Source organism: Lepidochelys kempii, chromosome 26 (assembly GCF_965140285.1).
Source record: "Lepidochelys kempii isolate rLepKem1 chromosome 26, rLepKem1.hap1, whole genome shotgun sequence".
Classification (NCBI taxonomy): Eukaryota; Metazoa; Chordata; order Testudines; family Cheloniidae; genus Lepidochelys; species Lepidochelys kempii.
The window spans coordinates 15,029,200-15,048,108 of NC_136405.1; the positions used below are offsets into that span (position 1 = coordinate 15,029,200).

The 18,909-nt window shown below is 71.0% G+C and overlaps 1 protein-coding gene across 2 annotated transcripts; it reads right to left on the reverse strand.

Moving 5' to 3' along the window:
* Window positions 1-957: 957 nt before the first annotated feature.
* SEMA4C (semaphorin 4C) lies at window positions 958-18,595 on the reverse strand. 2 transcript variants are annotated; one of them, XM_073325056.2, is made up of 15 exons: window positions 18,452-18,595; window positions 14,535-14,710; window positions 8,512-8,660; window positions 8,079-8,141; window positions 7,676-7,774; window positions 6,811-6,907; window positions 6,531-6,647; window positions 5,937-6,088; window positions 5,547-5,722; window positions 5,112-5,256; window positions 4,570-4,792; window positions 4,166-4,281; window positions 3,752-3,909; window positions 3,421-3,491; window positions 958-2,801 (listed from the first exon to the last, which is right to left on the reverse strand). In XM_073325056.2, exons 2-15 carry the CDS (start codon window positions 14,659-14,661, stop codon window positions 1,969-1,971), a joined length of 2,526 nt encoding a protein of 841 aa, XP_073181157.2. In that variant the 5' UTR covers window positions 14,662-14,710; window positions 18,452-18,595; the 3' UTR covers window positions 958-1,968. The 2 variants fall into 2 exon arrangements, with proteins under 2 accessions (XP_073181157.2, XP_078706776.1); XM_078850650.1 differs by having other exon boundaries at window positions 4,166-4,792.
* Between the last annotated feature and the right edge of the window lie 314 nt (window positions 18,596-18,909).

An 18,909-nucleotide genomic window follows, 5' to 3' on the forward strand; every position in this document is an offset into this window, starting at 1 on the left:
TGGGGAAAGGGAAGGACTAGGGCTTTCAAGGCAGAGCTTGTCACAGGCTGGGGCGGGAGGGGGGGCACAGTTCTGAGAGGCGCCTGCAGGCATGGACCCTGGGATTGGGCTGCAAAGCCGGCAGGAGGGGTAGGGTTCAAAGGCCAGCGAGCGAGATGATCAGTGGGGTGCCCTGAACCCCCCTAGCCTGATGCCCCAGGGCAGGCAGAGCACAGCACAGATCCACACATGCCTGTCCCCATGGGGCTGCAGCAGGATCAGGCCCCTCTCCATAGGGCCGTGAGCCTGGGCCCATGGGAGCAGTGCCAGAGTAGGGCATGGAACCCAGGGGTCCTAGCTCGTGTTGGTGGAGGGGGGATCCCAGCCAGCCCATGCACTGATCCCGAGGGGTGGGAACAGAGGGGGCTGGGGTGGGGAGGCAAAGCTGCAAGAGGCTCCCCCCAACCCACAGAAACCTCCCACCCCGCCCCACGGATTAGGCAGAGACCCTGCGGCTGCTGCTTTAAGAGTGCTCCAGGCCCGGCGAGGGCCCAGCCCTCCCCCTTGGCAGGGAGGCCAGCTCCCAGGGGAGCGCTGGCTTTTTCCACTCTGGGAAGACTCAATGCCCTTTTATAGGCCGCCCGCTCCTTTTTCCATGAGCTCACAGGCCGGGGGCCGGGAACAGCCCTCCGCCAGCCCAGGCAGGGCTCCCGCGCTTTGGCCCGGGCGCCTCGGGCAGGGGGTGCAGGGCCCAGGTTGGGCACAGACAGCGAGGCCAAGCCCCAGGGGGTGCGTGGGGAGGGTGATGCGCTAACTACAAAATGCACAGTGCTGTCCCCCCCCCCCTCAGCCCAACTGCCCACCCCCACGTCTCTCTCAAACCCACCCCAACCCCAGCAGAGCCGGGAGCAGAATACAGCACCTGCCGACACCTACCAGCCCCCCCCCCCACACACGGCAATAGGCACCGGCTGGGGTTTCTCTCCCTTTTATTATTAATATAAAAATACTCCAATATTTACAGCCAATAAATATATTTCCGTAACAAATAAATTACACAGGGGTGGGGTGGGTCCTTGTTGCTTATTTACATGGATGGGGAGAGGGGGGCAGCTGGCGTGCAGGATGGGGGGGTAGGTGGGGCGGGAACTGGCTTGGCCAAGGGGCAGGGACCCAGGCGGGGTGCGTGGGGGGGTATTTACACTGGTGACCCCCACCCCACCTCCTCCACTCCTCGGCCAAGTCCATCTCTGCAGTTTGAGCTGGCCTGGGGGGCACAGGAACACAGCCCCCCATTCCACCAGCCCCTCCCCCACCTGGGCACAAGGACACCATTGGCCCATCGCCAGCATGCAGGCCGTGGGGCATGGGAGATCACCCGCTTCGGGGGGCCAGAGCCGACTTCCCCCCCTCCTCTCCAAGGACTGCCGCCCACAGGTAATGGGGATGGGCGCCCTGTTCCCAGCATGCAATGCAGTCCTGCCCACCGTTACTGGGAGGGCGTCTTGTGTCAGCTCAGGGTCTGCCCTCGCTCCCACATGCCAGCGCCCACCGGCCAGTGCCATGCCAGCCAGGATGGGCAGTCACAAGCAGCCAACAGCACCAGGCCGTGCTTCTCGGGCGAGCCGGCCTCCAAAATCCAGCCAGCATCCACTCCAGGCACCAGGTCCCAAGTAGGCTCCGTCCACCCAGGATCCGGGGCAGACTCGTGCGCCCTCTCTGTCCGTCCAGGACCTGCCCGTGCGTCTCAACCAGCCGCTCCCAGGGCCCAGCCAGGGGGGCAGAGTCCAGGGCCGGGGCGGACTCCGGAACGGGCCCGATCCAGTGAAACGCCCACCCCGGGGGTATCGAAATCCACAGGGGTCGCTCGGGAAAGGGTCCCCCGCGTGTCCTGAAATGCAAAAGCGTCCCGGCGGGGCGGGGGAGCCCGGGGCCCCCGGCCGGGTCTGAGGTAGCCGCGCCTTGTGCCAGAGGCCCGCAGCCCCGGGCTCACACCGAGGACTCCTCGGGGTTGGAGTCGGGCAGCGCCTGCCGCTGCTGGAGCTTGCGTCGCAGCTCCTCGGCCAGGTCGCCGTAGCCGGGCCGCTCCTCGGCCCCCAGCTGCAGGCGGATGTACCCGTTGGAGGAGGAGCCGCGGATGCTGCCCAGGTGGATGCGGCTGGGCGAGTGCGGGGGCGGGGAGGCCAGGGGCTGCCCGGGGATGCCGTTGGCAGGGGGCGAGGGTGTGGCCGAGCCGTTCTGGCACATGGCGCGGCCCGGCACGATCTTGAGGGAGCCGTCCGAATAGTAGTAGCTGGCCGGGTCCCAGAGCTTCTCGTCCGAGTCGGCGCTGGGGACGAACTTGGGGCTGGAGGGCTCCTTGGGCAGCTCGATGGGGTACACCAGGGTGCTCTCCGCGGCTTTGGCGCCCTTGGCCAGCTCCTCCCGCAGCCGGCGCCGCAAGGACAGCACCCCCAGCAGCAGCACCAGGCACAGGGCGCCCAGGGCGATCGCCACCATCCACACCAGCCCCAGGCTCTCCAGCGGGGCCCGGGCCTCCAGCGGGGTGGCCGGGCCGGCCACCACCGAGACCACGTAGCCCTCGGCCGCCAGGCGCGCGCCCTGCTCCTCCGAGAAGCACCGGTAGGCGCCAGCGTGCTGGGGGCCCGCGCCCAGGAGGACCAGGGCCTGCAGGTGGGCGTCGTACAGCAGTGAGGCCTGGTCCTCGGCCAGTTCCCGCCCATCGAAGGTCCAGCGTGCCCGGGCCAGGTTGGAGGTGAGGCTGCAGGGCAGGACCAGGTCTGCGCCGGCCACCACCGTGACGTTCTTGGGAGTGACTTTAACTGCGGGACAGAGGGGAGAAGGGGTCAGGCTGAGGTGGGGGCTGGACCCCCTTCCCACCAGCCCTCTGCCCATCCCACAGCCCTGCCCCAGAGGGATGCCCCGCGGGCGATGCCAGCCCCAGGGCTTGGCCTAGGCCTCTCTGCTGAGGCTGCAGGGACCAGCCTGGAGACAGCGCGTGCCCCGTGGGCACTGACGTTGCTGCGGGTTTCACAAAGGCCGCGGCAGGAGCTGGGCACATGGACGCACCTGGGCTGTGCCACGACCGGCGGGGCATGGGGGGTGGCTGTGGCCTGTAGGATGGGTACACGGGAGATGTTTGGCCGAGTCATGGACTGGCCTGACAGCCCAGGGGCCAAGTGCCCTTCACCCAGGTCCTGGGGATGACCCAGGAGAGGCCCTGGGACGGGAACCCAAACCCTGCAGCACAGGGCAGCTTCAGCTCCGGGCAGGTACCTCAGCACCCGTCAGCCTGGCTGTCCAGCTGGGGAAACTAAGGCACAGAGAGGAGTCCTGGCTCCCAAGCCCGCGCTGAGAGGGGGCCCCCCAAGCTAACAGAGTGCATGTCCCCCCCAGCCCCTTTGGCTCCCAGCCTGGGGAGGGGCGCCGGTGTCCTCTCACCTGAGGGGGCTGCTCGGAGGAGGTTGCAGAGAGCCGTGTCCGCGTTCACCACGTCCTGGACCAGCAGGGACCTGAGAGAGACCCAGAGTCAGCACAGCCCCAGCTGTCCCCATGGGGCGCCAAGCCAGTCACTGCCCCTTGGCAGTCACTGCTCCGGATGGGGGCCAGAGCCCGTCCGGGGGCGGGGGGGAGGAGACCTTCCAGTGCTTGGGGCAGGGCAGAGAGATGCTAATCAGGGCCCTCTGGGAGGGGGCAGCCCCTTCCTGCCCTCCACGTGGGAAGCGTCCGGCCCGCAGGCCATGACCCCTCCCTCAGCCCGCGGCCCCCTCACCCGTCAGCGCCGTCAGCCCGGAGGCAGCGGCTGGCATTGCGGCTCCAGGCGCAGTAGGGGTCCTTGGCCAGGACGCAGTCGGCACAGGAGCGGTACTTGGCGCAGTCGGCCAGGGACAGCCGCACCACCTGGGAGCGAGATCCGGCGAAGAGCAGCTTCTGGGGGGGGGCAGGGACACACACATCACTGCAGATGGAGCAGCCTAGAGCCATCACTGCCCATACCCTGTGCGGCCCCCCCCCCTCAAACAGCCTCCTGGGTATCCCCCCCACACCTGGCCCCCTCCCCCACGGCACCCCCTGTTATCCCGGCACCCACAACAGCCCAGGACATCTCCCATCCCACACACACTCCCTGTGCTCTACCCCGCCCCCCACTGCCCTCTGGTTGTCACCAAGGTGCCCCGCCCCCTACCTTCTGGCGGGCCAGCACGAGGCTCTCGATGGGCTGCGCCGGCTCGAAGACCTGCAGCTCCTCCACGAGATGGACGCGGGAGGGCAGGACTAGGGCCTTGTGGAGCCACCCATCACCTGGAAGAGCCGCAGGGCAGGGTTGCGGGGAGCCGTGCGCAGGGGAGGGGCCCCGGGCAGCCCTCATCACTCCTGCAGGATCCCCACGGTGCCCCCAGTAACGCTTCGGCCACCCCAAGCTGGGAGATGCACCTCCCAGGTTGCCCCCCATCACATGCTCACCGGCTCCCAAAGCGGCCCCTCCCCCCATCGCACCCCCCCGCTGGGCAAGGCTGGGCCAGGCTGGTGGCGGGGGAGAGCTGAGCCTCTCGAGGGAAGGGGAAGCGGGAGCAGAGCCCTGGTGGGTACCTGTCCCAATGAAGAGCACGTTGTAGGAGGCCCCATCCAGCCCGCGCACCCGGTCCACCACCAGCCGGGTGAAGTTGGCGTCCTTCTTGAGCAGCAGGGGCCGGTTGTGGCACGGCAGCACCGGCTCGTCCATCAGCGGGTGCTTCTTGGCGAAGTTCAGCGTGTTGTCCGGCAGCTCCAGCGAGCTGGCAACACCGTTCTGCCGGTGCCAGTCCGTGATGCACTGCGGGGAGAGGGGCCGCGTCAGTGCAGGGCCGGGCAGCGCCCAGCCCTCAGCCCAGAGGGGCCAGGCACCAAGTGAGGGCAGAGGACACCACCAACCTGGGGGGCAGGGCATAGCTTAGCTGGCAGCCTGGGGGGTAGAGGCAGCTGAAGTGCCCGCGCTGGGAGGGGGACCCCTTTTAGCCCTGGGGTGGGGATTGGTGAGTGCCCACCCAGCCCCCAAGGGGGCACTGCTCTGGGGGGCGGTCCCTGGCAGAGATGAGAGCAGCTGGCGCTCCCCGCTGTGATGGCTGGGTCCCCCCAGTCCCCGTGGCACTTACCGCCCCAGGCCGGGGGCTGGGCACCTGGTCCGAGTACCTGCCCCACTTCTGGGCCTGCTCCCGGTACTCCTTGTAGGGCCCCTCGAAGGCCTTGCGCACGTCCTCGATGTGGTACTGGCAGACGGCAGAGACGTCCACGTCCCCCCTGTGGGGAGGGAGGGTGAGACCCAGCGTGGAGCTGGGGCTGGGGGTGCTGGGAGGATTGGGGGGGATGGCCGGGGCAGAGCCTGGGGGATGGGAGGGAGCCAGGGGAAAGCTTCTTCCCTGGCCCGAGGGGGCGTATGAGAGTTGGGGGGCAGCCCTGGGGAGACGGGCCCAATGGCAGGGTTGGCACCGGCTGCGGAGGGGCGGGGGTCCGTGGAGGTGGGACGGAGGCAGCAGGGCCTGGGGGGATGCCCAGTGGCCCGGGGCTCCCCATTCGCCCGCCGTGCTCACCAGCGAGCCTGGAAGAGGCCGAAGAAGGTGGTGTCGCGCCAGCCGGCCCCGCCCAGCGTGTACACGGCCTGCAGCCGGTTGAAATGCAGCTGCTGCTCCGGGATGGAGCAGACCAGCCGGGCCTTGAGGAACGTCGTCCACTTCTTCTGCAGGGTCCGGGCGCCGCCCACGTCCCCCTGGGCAGAGGGAGGCACCGCGTGAGGGGCCGGGACAGGCCAGACCCCGAGAGCCCCATGCCCTGGCCCAGCCCCGGGAGCTCTCCTGCCCCCCTCGACACCGAGCCACCACCAGGGTCCCCCCCCCAGGGCCCGGCCCCCCGGGCTCCAGCCACGCCGCAGCGTCTCTGGGGGCCCCGCCCCGAGGGCTGGTTGCCGCAGCTCCCGGCCGTACCTTGCAGACCCGGGCCACGCGGGCCACCACCTGCTCGGCGTAGCAGTCGTACTCCACGGCCCGCTCGCTGAAGAAGAAGTAGACCTTGTCGTCGTCCCCGCTGCTGCTGCCCACGCTCTCCTGCACGTAGGCTGAGCCCACGAAGTGGGGCTCTGCAATGGGCGGGGGGCACATGAGACCAGGGCTCCTGGGCCCCACATCCCTCCAGCTCCCCGCTCGGGCCCCCCAGCCGTCACGCTTGGTGCCAGATGCCCTGCTGCGCCCCCTCCAACGGCCCCCCCCGGGCTGCTGCAGGACCCGCTCCCCCAGAGCCCCCAGCTCAGCGATGCAGCCTCCCCGCCGGCCAGAGGCCACATGGGGAGAGACCCAGACTTGGGTAGCAGGAGCCCAGGAGGAGGCCTTACAGCTCGCCAGACCCACAGTGGGATGGGCTGGTACTGGGGGGCCCAAGGGGGCTCCTCTCAGAGCCCCCCCCCAAGCGAGAATCCCTCCCGCGACAGAAAGGGGGCTGCAGGACCAACTGTGCGAGCTGTGGCCCCGGGGCCCTTCTCCCCACCCATTCAGCCAGCCCCCCAGGCCTGTGCTCCCCCTCACCATTCAGCCAGGAGGCCAGGTACTCCGTCTTCATGGAGTAGTGGGGGCCCCGGTTACGCAGGATCACGGGCTCCGTCCCCAGGAAGTTGTTGAGTGTCGCCGAGTACAACTCGCCATCTGGACGGCATGGCCAAGAAGGGGTTAACTGGGTGCACGGGGCTGAAATACCACCCCACCCCCAACCCCAGCGCGGGCACCCTAGGCCCCATCCCAGCCGGACACCCCCTGGCCCAGCCCGCGGGCCCCCTGAAGAGCCTCCCCCCAAGGGGCGCCACCCTACCCACGATGAGGCCCGTGTGGCCCTTGGCCGGGTCGTAGGGGCACTTCCCCTTCCCATCCTCGAAGGCCAGCCTGTTGAGGGAGAAACTGGACAGCTCCTGAAACAGATGCCCCCCACGCAGGGTCATTGGGGCCCGGCAGGACACAGCCTGCAGAGACGGGGCTGTGCTGGGCCCACAGCCGGGTCTGAGAACGCCCCACGGCTCGGCTCCACCCCCGGCCACGCAGCGGGCAGCACCTGTCAGCATCCCCTGCTTCGTTCGCCACCTCGGACTCCCAGCCTCTATTGGCAAAATGGGGCAGGGGGGGGCGGGGCACGGAGCCGCTCCCGGCCCGGCCCAGCAGGGGGGGCGGGGGCACGGAGCCGCTCCCGGCCCGGCCCAGCAGGGGGGGCGGGGCACGGAGCCGCTCCCGGCCCGGCCCAGCAGGGGGGGCGGGGCACGGAGCCGCTCCCGGCCCGGCCCAGCAGGGGGGGCGGGGCACGGAGCCGCTCCCGGCCCGGCCCAGCAGGGGGGGCGGGGCACGGAGCCGCTCCCGGCCCGGCCCAGCAGGGGGCGCGGCGGGGGGGGGGCGGGGCAAGGAGCTGCGCCCGGCCCAGCAGGGGGCGCGGCGGGGTGGGCGGGGCAAGGAGCCGCTCCCGGCCCAGCCCAGCAGGGGGGGCGGCGGGGGGGGCGGGGCAAGGAGCCGCTCCCGGCCCGGCCCAGCAGGGGGGGGCGGCGGGGGGGGGGCGGGGCAAGGAGCCGCTCCCGGCCCGGCCCAGCAGGGGGGGCGGCGGGGGGGGGGCGGGGCAAGGAGCCGCTCCCGGCCCGGCCCAGCAGGGGGGGGCGGGGGGGGCAGGGCAAGGAGTCGCTCCCCGCCCTACTCACGATGTAGGTGCACTTGGGCTGGAAGGCGAAGGTGCCGCAGGTGAACAGGTGGGAGCCGTTGTAGCTCTGGAGGAAGCGGATGTAGTTGAAACAGTCGGTCTGGGGAGAAAGGGGCTGGTTAGTGGGGGGGGGCGGGGGGGGTCTCTCCGGGTTCCCCCCGCCCCCAGGGCAGGGCTGGCCATGGAGCAAGCAGATCTTGCCTGGGGATGTGGGACCCCGCAAGCTCCCCCCAGCCCGGGGAGGGACGGGGCACGTGCCGTCACCCTGCCGCACCGGGACCTGCCCCCCACGCGCAGCAGGGGCTGCAGGACAGACCCGTGGGCTCAGGAGGGGGGGCCCTGCCCATGGGGCGAGGCCAGGGGCGGGCGGGGGGAGCCGGGGCCCCTGTGCCCAGCTGACGTACCTGGTTGTTCTTGCCCTTCTGGATACATTCCACTTTCTTCTCTGCCGGAGCCTCCCAGGAGATCTGCCAAGCCAGAGGGAGTGGGGTCAGGGGCCAACCAGACCCCCAGGTCCTGCCCCACCCCCCATCTCCTGCAGCCACACAGGGCTCAGCCCTCCACGCTCCCCGACATCTGGGGGGGCCCCTAGCTGGGTCAAGAGCCACCCCCCCTTCCCTGCAGAGGAGGTGCCCAGCAACCAGCCCAGGGCACGGCCAGGAGAACACGCCCGCCTTCAGGGGGGTGCCCAGCAGGGGGTGCCGCTCCCCAAGGGGCTGTTTAAACCAGCACCCCCAGGCCAGCCAGACCCTTCGTGGCTCCGTCCCCCTAGATGGGGGGCACCGCCAGGCTTTGGGGGCCACTCCCAGGCCCCGTGGTGACCCGCCCCCCTCTTACCGCTGCCTTCAGCTCCATGGTGCCAGTGGCAAGGGCGAAGATGGCCTCACGGGCACCCACGTACAGCACCCTCTCGGCCTCGCCCAGCGTCAGCGTCTTATAGTGGGACACGCCCGCCTTGGAGAACCGCTTCGCCACGTCCTTCAGCTCTGCGGGGGAGGGGGACGGGAGGGCGTCAGGGCACTCGGGGGCCTGCGGGCTCCTGGGGGCACAGGGCCAGACCATGGCCTGGCACCACCACCGTGACCCAGGCCGCCTGCTGCCCAGTGCCAGCCGAGGGGCCGCGTGGTAATGCCAGGGCTCCCGCCCCACACCCTGCCCCAGCGAGGGCGAGCGAGTCCCTCACTCCCGGGCTGCACCCTGGGGGCAGGCGGGATCCAGGAGTCACAGGGGTCCTGCTGGCTGCTTGGCTGGCACCCCGGGCACTGGACCAACCAGTTGTAGGGCAAGGGGGGATCCCACCCACTGGGGGGCAGGTGCTGAGGGATCCTAGGGGCCAAGGCTAGCAGAGAACGAGGCTGAGTCTGGGCTGGCCCCAGGACAAGGCTCCATGAACCTTAAGCCCTAGAGAAGGGCGTCCTGGAGACAACTCGCTCTCTGCCAGCAGGAGTGTAACTGCCCCAGCCGCCCCCCGCTTCCTGCCCTGAGAGCCAATAGCCCCCAGCAGAGACGGGGCCGGACAGGCAACAGGGCCAGGCAAGCGGCTGCTGCCTCCTTGCACTGTCATGGCTGGCAGCCCCTCGCTCCCGACCCGCAGCCCCCTGCTAGCCCAGCCCCTGCCCCCCCAGCTCTGCCAGTGCCCCTCGCTCCCGACCCACAGCCCCCTGCTAGCCCAGCCCCAGGGTCCCCCCCAGCTCTGCCGGTGCCCCTCACTCCCGACCCGCAGCCCCCTGCTAGCCCAGCCCCGGGATCCCCCCCAGCTCTGCCAGTGCCCCTCGCTCCCGACCCGCAGCCCCACCCCTGCCCCCCACCCAGCTCTGCCAGTGCCCCTCACTCCCGACCCACAGCCCCCCTGCTAGCCCAGCCCCGGGATCCCCCCCAGCTCTGCCGGTGCCCCTCACTCCCGACCCGCAGCCCCCTGCTAGCCCAGCCCCGGGATCCCCCCCAGCTCTGCCAGTGCCCCTCACTCCCGACCCGCAGACCCCTGCTAGCCCAGCCCCGGGATCCCCCCCAGCTCTGCCGGTGCCCCTCACTCCCGACTCGCAGCCCCCTGCTAGCCCAGCCCCGGGATCCCCCCCAGCTCTGCCGGTGCCCCCTCACTCCCGACCCCGCAGCCCCCTGCTAGCCCAGCCCCGGGGTCCCCCCCAGCTCTGCCAGTGCCCCTCACTCCCGACCCGCAGCCCCCTGCCAGCCCAGCCCTGGGATCCCCCCCAGCTCTGCCAGTGCCCCTCGCTCCCGACCCGCAGCCCCACCCTGCCCCCCACCCAGCTCTGCCGGTGCCCCTCACTCCCGACCCGCAGCCCCACCCTGCCCCCCCACCCAGCTCTGCCGGTGCCCCTCACTCCCGACCCGCAGCCCCACCCTGCCCCCCACCCAGCTCTGCCGGTGCCCCTCACTCCCGACCCGCAGCCCCCTGCTAGCCCAGCCCCGGGGTCCCCCCCAGCTCTGCCAGTGCCCCTCGCTCCCGACCCGCAGCCCCACCCAGCTCTGCAGTGCCCCTCACTCCCGACCCGCAGCCCCCTGCTAGCCCAGCCCCAGGATCCCCCCCAGCTCTGCCAGTGCCCCTCACTCCCGACCCGCAGCCCCCTGCTAGCCCAGGCCCCGGGATCCCCCCCAGCTCTGCCAGTGCCCCTCACTCCCGACCCGCAGCCCCCTGCTAGCCCAGCCCCGGGATCCCCCCCAGCTCTGCCGGTGCCCCTCACTCCCGACCCGCAGCCCCCTGCTAGCCCAGCCCCGGGATCCCCCCCCAGCTCTGCCAGTGCCCCTCACTCCCGACCCGCAGCCCCACCCTGCCCCCCCACCCAGCTCTGCCAGTGCCCCTCACTCCTGACCCGCAGCCCCTGCTAGCCCAGCCCCGGTGCCCTCCCCCCAGCTCTGCCGGTGCCCCTCACTCCCGACCCGCAGCCCCCTGCTAGCCCAGCCCCGGGATCCCCCCCAGCTCTGCCGGTGCCCCTCACTCCCGACCCGCAGCCCCACCCTGCCCCCCACCCAGCTCTGCCGGTGCCCCTCACTCCCGACCCGCAGCCCCCTGCTAGCCCAGCCCCAGGATCCCCCCCAGCTCTGCCGGTGCCCCTCACTCCCAGCCCGCAGCCCCCCACGCTATCTGCTATCCCAGCTGGGAACAGCCCTGAGCTTGTCATCTCGTCCACAGACGCCCTGAGCCTGGAGACAAATTCAGCTCTAACGTGCCCCTTCCTTGGGGCCCAGAGACCCGCTGAGCGCCCTGGGCCGGGGGAGCTCACGTGGGACCAGCCAGCCCCGCCCCGGGCGCCAGCCCCTTCCCGGAAGCCCCCCTTGCCCCCCAGGGATCCGCTCGCTCCTCGCGCTGGCTGGACAAGGGAGCCATTGTCGGGGATGCGCTGGGTGGAACCGGAGAGTGCTCAGCCTGGCGCCCTGGCAGAGGGGCCCTTTGCCGCCCCTGCCCAGCCCAGCCCCCAGGGCCAGTTTTGTTCAGAGAAAGGGCACATTGATGGGGAGAGTGGAGCCGGGGGGGGGGGCATATAGAGCTAACTCCAGCCACTCTGGGCTGGGGGGAGGGAGATCTGCCAGGCACTGCTGGGGGGGGGAGGGGCTGTCGCCCACACAGCCCCCCCATTCGCTCTGCTCCACGCCGGACACAGCGCTGGGGGCCGCACGCTCTGCCTTCCCGGGGCGCCGGAGGGACCGGTGCAGGGAGACTGGAAAGGGAAGTTGGGACCAGCAGCTCCGGCCCCGTAAGCGGAGCTGGGCCAAGCTGATGGCAGGAAACCCAGCACCAGCCCGGTCGTGTTACCAGCCGCAATGTGAGCCCCGACACAAACCCATCCCCCAGGCTGGCGCAGAGGGCCCAGGGTACAGATCGCTTCACACTGGCCTGGAGCCTTGGGAGAAACAGGGACACCCCCCCCCCCACTTCCAGGAAGCCTCCTGTGTCCCAATCCCCAACCCAGGAGCACGTCACCCCAGGCCAGGGACCGGCTCTGCAGTCCGGGTCTGTACAGCGCCTGGCACGACGGCACCAGGGGCACAGGGAGATTCCTAGACGCTGCCTCGTACAACACTCCCAAATACACACACGCCAGCTGGCATGGGGAGGTCCAATCAGGCCGCATCTCCCTGGATCCTGAACCCGGGGTGAGGGCAGCCGGGCGCGGACATCAATGCAAGACACGGCGCCGCACACCAGGCTCCAAGCCAGAGCTGGAACCGCCGTGGCCAGCTCACCCCTGCCCCCAGTGCTGCCCCCCTGCCCTGGGGCACAGACCCTGCCAGACTTGGCATCCCCAGCGCCTAACGTCGCAGACGGGCAGCATGGGCACCTTGAGGTGACCCAGGCAAAGCGGGACTGGACGCAGGGAATGAGCCTCCCCAGAGACGGTCGCACCCGCTCCCCCCCACGAACACCCAGAGACTCCTTCGGCACAGGCCAGGAGCACTGGGAGGTGGGGGAGACCCCCTGGCACCCTGGAGATCAGGGCTCCCAGGGGAGATGGAGAACCTGGGGCCTCGGCACTGAGGGGGCTGGCTCGGCCGCTCCGCCAGATGGGGCCCATTAGACCCGGGGAGCAGAGCCCGCCACAGCGCCGCGGCTGATCAAAGCGGGCACCTGGCTTCAATCAGCCTCCCTCCCCCACTCACCAGCCCAGGGTTCGGCTGGGCGGGGGAGGGGAGCCCGCAGCACTGCCCAGCCCCCACCATATGGGGAGACAGGCCGCGGGCAGCCGCACCCGAGAGGATGGGCCCAGCCCTCCGCAGCGGGTAGAGTGGGCACCAGCCGTGCTTGTGGGGCGAGGGCAGCGCTGGGCCCCCTGGCGAGGAGCCAGGGCCCCCGACCCCCTTCCCACCCCACAGCCAGGCCGGGGCCTGGGAAACGGACCCAGCGGGCAGCACCCAGCCCCAGAGCAACCCCAGGCTGGCTGGTGCATCTCAGCTCCTGCAGGGACTGGGGTGCCCAGAGAGCCGGGGGGCGGAACGGGGGGGGCTGCAGAGCCCGGGTGCTGAAGGGGGCCCAGGAGGAAACCTGCCCTGGGCACAGCGGGGCCAGCTTCTGAGCAGCCCTGGGGGCAGAGAGCCTGGCAGAAGCAGGGGCTGCGGGTCGGGAGCGAGGGGCACCGCCTCATGACACATCCCCGCCCACGCGCCAACGGGGGCCGTCAGCCCCCCGGAGCGAGCGCCAAGGCGGGGAACGAAGACGGGTTTGTGCCGCGCCACGGGACCGAGGGGGGAGCGCCCAGGGAGCAGAGCGGGCACGAGGGCCGGGCGCCCGCCCCGCACGGCAGGAGCCGAAGGAGGGGCTGTGGGCACGAGGGAGGGACGCCGCCCCCGGGCCCAGCCCCTGCGCTGGGGGAGCAGCAGGGCGCAGGATGGAGGGGAGCCCTGGGGAGGGCAGCAAGCAGCAAACAGGATGAGATCATTGCCCGGGGCTGGTGCAAACACCTGATGTCACCTCCGGAGAGGCAGCCCCCTGGGGCCAGCCAGGCCCCCTTCCCACCAGCCGGGGGGGGGACCCCGGGAGAGTCTGGACCCCAGCGTAGGTACCACGGAGCCAGGGGGCGAGCAGCTGGCTGACAGGCCAAACCAGCCATGGGGGCCAGGCCGGGGAGGGTCGGTCTGGCCAGTGTTAACTCCTGCAGACAGCTGGAGCCACCCACCCGGTGGGAGGGCAGGGAGGCTGCTGCTGGGGGTCCCGGGAGGGGAGGGTGCTCCCAATCCCATGCCAGCGGGAGATGCCCGCCAGCAGCGCCCGGAGTCACGACTCACCATGGCCCGGCTGTGCCAGCCAGATTTATGCAAAGGGACGGGCTGCCCCCAAGGGAGGGGCCAGGCTGCCGGGCCACAGGTGCTGCCCTGTGCCCCACGCACAGTCCAGGAGACGCCCCCTCTGGGCAATGGGCCCGGTACTGGGGCCTGAGCTCCCCAAACCAGCTTCACCCCCCAACAGGGCTCAGAGCGACTGTGGCGTGTCCTCCCCCCGCCCCCCCCCCCTCCAGCTAGGGGCCCCAGGGCTGAGCACACCCCAGCTTAACTGCAGCAGTCACTCCCACCCTGTCCTTTGCCTCTCCCAGCTCCCCGCTCCAGCCCCTCGAGTCAGACCCAGAGGGGGTGGGGGGGACGTGCTCCCGTCCCAGGGAACAGGCTCCAGGGACTCCCGTGGGACACAGGGAGGCCATGGCTGCCCAGGGAATTGTACCCAGGTCTGCCAAGTCCCAGCTAGCACCCTAACCACTGGGCCTGCCTTCCTTTGCTGGGGCGAGTGCAGGCTGGACTGGGAGCTTCCCCCCCCAAAAGGCAGGGATTCTCCACAGCTGCCCCCCAGCACAGGGACACTGCTGGCCCCTTACCCTCACTGCACAGCGAGCCAGGGACTGGCCCTGCCCCAGGCACATGGGATTTGGGGGTTTCCTCAAAGCCTCAGCTCCTGGAGTCCCAGGATCACGCGAGTCTCTGCATTCCCCTTTACACAGCGAGAGATGGTTGTGGCTGCAGAGCCAGGAACGCGAGCCTGACAGTGACACGCACAGACCCCCCACCTCTCCCCAATCTCAGCACTGCGGAGCCAGACCCTCGACTTCTTCGTTAAAATTTGTCATCCCTCCAGGCCCCTCTGCCGTGAGTCGCTAGGATCCCAGCTCAGCACCGTGGGGCGGATGCTCCTGGGGACAGGCTCCAGGGGTCTGTCTGATGGGGTGTTCCCAGCCCCACACCTCCACAGACCCTCTGCTGCACCCCCATCCTCTATCAGCCGGTTTAACGCCAAAAAGCCCAGCCCAGCCCAGGGCACCGCACTGGTTCTGTGCTTTCAGCCGGGGCTGGGCGCCAGCCGACTGAGACACGACACGTCCCCCCAGCCCGGCCACGCCCGGACCGGCCACGGGTGCACTCACCGTTGTAGGGGATGGTTTTCCTGGGCACCAGGTTCCACCAGGCAGTGTCGGTGGTGCCCACGCTCAGGCAGACGGCGGTGAGCAGGGCGAGGCCCGGGAGGCTGGTGTCCATGCTGCCCCGTGGCATGCTGGGGTCTGGCCTCCCTGCGCCCGGCTCCACTCACTGCTCCGGGGGCCTGGCGGCGAGAGACGGGCAAGTTACGGGGGGCCAAGGGCAGAGGAGCCAAAGCACGTGGGCAGGCAGGAAACCGGGACAAGGGAACCATTGAGATGTGTCTGCTCTGAACACTCAGCTGGGGGGGGATGGGGGGGAGGGCTGAGCCAGCCCCAGATCCCCCCCCTCCCCCGCAAAGCACTCCCTGCCAAGCCAGCCCCAGCCCCATGGAAGAGTAAATGGGTCTGACCCAGCCAGCTAGGAAACGACCGTGGGGGGCAGCCCTACCCCCAGAGCCAAGGGCAGGCTGGTGGGGGATTCGCCCAGTGTCAGAGAGGGAGGCGCACACAGCAGCTCTCGGCTTCTCTTCCCTTATCCACCCCCCTTCCTAGGCGAGTGTCCCCCGCAGGAGCTGGGGGTGCACCAGCCCCTCCTGCTGGGAGCTTCCCCCGACTCTGCCAAGCCGGTGCCACCCCTGGGTCACGGATTCCCTCTTTTGTGGTCACCTCATTCGGTAACTACTTCCTGCCATCAATGGGGCTGGTGCTGAGTCAGCCCGGGGGGGGGAGGGAGGGGGAAGAGCCGCGGGGGCTGCCAGCAAAGCTGCTCCTTCCTCTTCCCAGCTAACACACAGCTGCCCCCCCCACACACACACTCCCCTGGGATTACTCCACCTTGCAGCCATCACATCCTCTGCAGGAGGAAACTCCACACAGGGATGGGTGAGGGGGTTTCCCCATTCAGAGCCCCAAAGGGGCCCCTCTGAGCCAATCCCGACAGGGCAGGTCCCCACAGGCTCCTTCCGAGAGGGAGCAGAGACTCCTGGGTTCTATTCCCAGCTCTGACAGACTCCCTCTCTGGCCTTGTGCCTCAGTTTCCCCCTCTAACATGGGTAGAATGACACCAGCCCAGGTGGCAGCTGGTGAGTTACCTCCACGCCAGTGAGGGGCTTTGGGACCCTTGGCTCTCTCCTGCCCTGTGCTGGGCCTTTGCCACCCCAGACACCTGGCTTCCCGCTGCCAGCCTGGAGCAGAGCGGGCAGAAACATGCCTGGAGCCTCATGGGGAGAGGGGGGCACTGCTGCCCAGAGTCCCCCAGCATGTCTTGGGGAGGGACTGACGGAGACCATGGGTGGGACACGGCCTCAGAGGACAGAAGGTGCCCGTGGCATCCAGCCGGGCAGGGGCCAGAGTGGGGGGGATGACAGGGCAGGGCTGGGGAGCAATGGATGTGGGAAGAGCTCACAGGTTACCAGCCGGACAGCGGCAGGAGCATAACTGTTTTCCATGAAGGGAAGCAGGAAGCCGCCTCTCCCACCCCGCAGGACACGCAGGGGAGAAGTGGATTTCCGGCCAGGAAGCGAGGCAGTGGGCTATGGGAATCCTGGCCAGCGCGGCCAGGAAGCCAGCCACACCAATGGGAGATCCGGCTGGGGACAGGCCAAGGCGGCAGCCCCTACCCCTGCCCGAGTTCGCCACTCCCAATGGAGTCAAGGGAACATCTGGAAGCCCCCCAGCCCAATCCAGCCCGCGGGGACCAGCCCCTGCTCTCAGCCCCTCGGCGTTGGTGGGTCTTCGACCAGTGCATCGAACGCCCACGTCACAAGAACCACCACTGTCTGGCAGCTGCTCGGGGGGCTGGAGGGGACAGGGGACAGGCAGCTCAGGAGCCCGAGCCCGAGCCCTTGTTGGCTCCTGCGCAGGGGGCAGATCCTGCCCCTGCCCCACCAGCTGCTGGACCCACGGGTCAGGAGGCACCTGCAGCAGGAGAGCGCCGTGCTCTCCCTCGAGGAAAGGCCTGCCCCTGGCACACCCGCCTTCCAGCTGCCGCGGGGCAGGGGGAGACGATGGGCACCACGTGGGGGGACGGACTCCAGGAGCGCGGCATCACCCCACGCACAGGGCTCAACCGGGGCAGAGGAGCCCAAGCCCGGGGACCACGGGAGATGCCAGGCCCCGAACCCACGGAGCGTGGCAAGGGGCAGTGCCAAGGGGGACCCCCGGGGGCCCAAGACCCCCGGCCACACACGGTCAGGCCAGCCGAGCAGCTGCCCATGCCAGCCTAGCCCAGCCCGGGGGCCCAGCTGCCGTGTGGGGGAAGGGGGCCAAGGCAGGCGCAGCCCAGCCGCAGTGGGGCTCGCCCATTCCCCAGCCTGGGGGGGAGAGACCCCCCCCAGGTCTCCCCATTAGGCTCCCCGCCTGAGGGGGGGACAGGGGTGAGCGCACTGCCAGCAGGCCCAGCACTAGGCAACCCCGCAGAGCCTGGCCAGCCCCTGCTCTGCCCCACGGAGCCAGTCCAGCAACCGGGGCAGGGGTGGGCTGCGGGGACTCTGCCTGGGGTGCAGTGGGGCAGAGAGCTGGCCCCGCCGCCCATCACGGAGCCGCCCCCCAGCAGCCCTCCCCGTCCCCGCCAAGCACGCAGCCCCCCCTTGCCAGCATGGAGCAGCCCCCCCACAGCAGCCGCCCCCGGCCAGCAGCCTCCCCCCCCCGCGGCCAGCACGGAGCCGCCCCCCCCCCGGCCAGCACGGAGCCGCCCCCCCCCCCGGCCAGCACGGAGCCGCCGCCCCCCCCAGCAGCCCCCCCCGGCCAGCACGGAGCCGCCCCTCGGGCTGCGAAGGAACAAAAGCCCGGCTGGGCCCGGCGCGCTCCGCCCCCTGCCGGCCGGCGCGGGCACTGCCCGTTGCTCTCGGGGACCGGCCCCGCCGAGCGGGGTGGGGCAGCCCCCCCCCCCCAAGGGACCGAGCCGGGTGGGGGCGCTGCCAGCTCCGCGGGCTCTAGGGAAGCCGCCCGGGGCTGTAGGGGGCGGGCCCGGGTCCCACCCCAGCCCCCCAACTCCCGGGTCGCCCCCCCCCCCCCCAAGATGGGGGCGGGCGGGAGCCAGCGCCGCGGGGCGCCCCGGAGCCGGAGCAGTGGGGGGAGCCCGAGGCCCCGCGGGGCTGGAGCCGAGCCCGGAGACACGGGGGGCAATAACCCCCCAAGGGGGCAGCGGAAGAGGCTCGCCGAGGGCGCTGCTTGCGCCCCCCCGGCCGCCCCCGGGGAGCGGGGCTGGGAGCAGAGAAAGGAGAAGCGGGCGGAGCCTCCGCAAGCTCAGCGGGCCGCGGCTTTGCTGACACGACCTGGGCAGGGGGGGGAGGTCCTGCGCCCCACAGCGCGGAGCCGGGATCCCCCCCCCGGGTCCTGCCAGCCACCGACCCCCGCCCCGGGGACTTCGGCCGTCGGCGGGGAGCCCGAGCCCCTGGGCTGAGGGGCCCCCGCTCCCCCGAGGCGAGGCTGCAGGAGCCCTGGGTGCAGGGAGCGCAAAGGGGCTTTTCGTGGGGGGGGCAGATGTGCCCCAAGGCCCCCACCACCGGAGTCCAACCCGCCCCAGCCCCGAGGGCCCAGCCTGGAAACTTTGCAGCGCAGTTGGTGCTCGCAGAGAGCAAAGCCAGTGCCCCCCCCAAAGTCTGGGGGGGCCCCGCCCGCCGCGCTCGGCTGAGCGGGAGGGGGGCCGGGGGGGGGGACGCTCGCCCCCAGCCCAAGGCTCGTTCGCACAAAGAAAGTGGGTCAATTGCGGGGGGGCTCCGCGGGCTGCAGCCTGCCCTGGAAAGCGGGGTGCCGGCTGCACGGGGGGGACTCCCCGCCCGACGGGGGGGCTGTGGCGAAGGGGGCCCGGGGCGACGCGCTGGGGTTCGCTTCCCTTTGAGCCGCAAGCGAGCCGAGCCCGGCAGCCCCCCCGCAAACACCGGAGAGGAACAAAAGCGGCTTCTCGCCTCCCCCCCACTCACCTTCGCGGCTCTGGGGCCCGGCCCAGCGCGAAAACCGACGGGCCCGGGGCTGCGGGGCGCTCGGGGGGGCCCGGCACACGGCGCTGGCGCTGCCCTTTCTTCGCTCGCCCCGAGCGTGCAGCCCGCTCGCCTGCCTGCCTCGATTCCCCTCCTCCGGCTGACGTCAGCGGGGGCGGGGCTCCCTCGCCAGATGAATGGGACGCCTCGGAGCCCAGCCCCCCAGCGTCCGCTGCTGCCGCGGGGCCACGGGGAGCCCTTGGGATCAGGCCCGGCGGGGGGTGGATGGTGTGTGCCGCTGGGGCTGGGGGTGGGGCTGGATGGGGCTGGAGGTGTGGATGGGGGTGGAGGGCTGGGGGTGGGGGATGGATTGGGGGATGGATGGATGGGGGTGGAGGGCTGGGGGTGGGGGATGGATGGGGCTGAGGCAGGGGGTGTGGATGGCCGGCAGGGGGTGGGGG

What these genes read in the sequence shown, in the direction of transcription:
- SEMA4C (XM_078850650.1), bottom strand. Translation starts at nt 14,661, where the DNA reads ATGCCACGGGGCAGCATGGACACCAGCCTCCCGGGCCTCGCCCTGCTC. An exon ending in CCATGGAGCTGAAGGCAGCG is followed by an intron (nt 8,142 to 8,511) that starts GTAAGAGGGGGG and finishes CTGGCTTGGCAG; the next exon opens with ATCTCCTGGGAGGCTCCGGC. An exon ending in CCTCCGAGCAGCCCCCTCAG is followed by an intron (nt 2,802 to 3,420) that starts GTGAGAGGACAC and finishes TCTGTCCCGCAG; the next exon opens with TTAAAGTCACTCCCAAGAAC.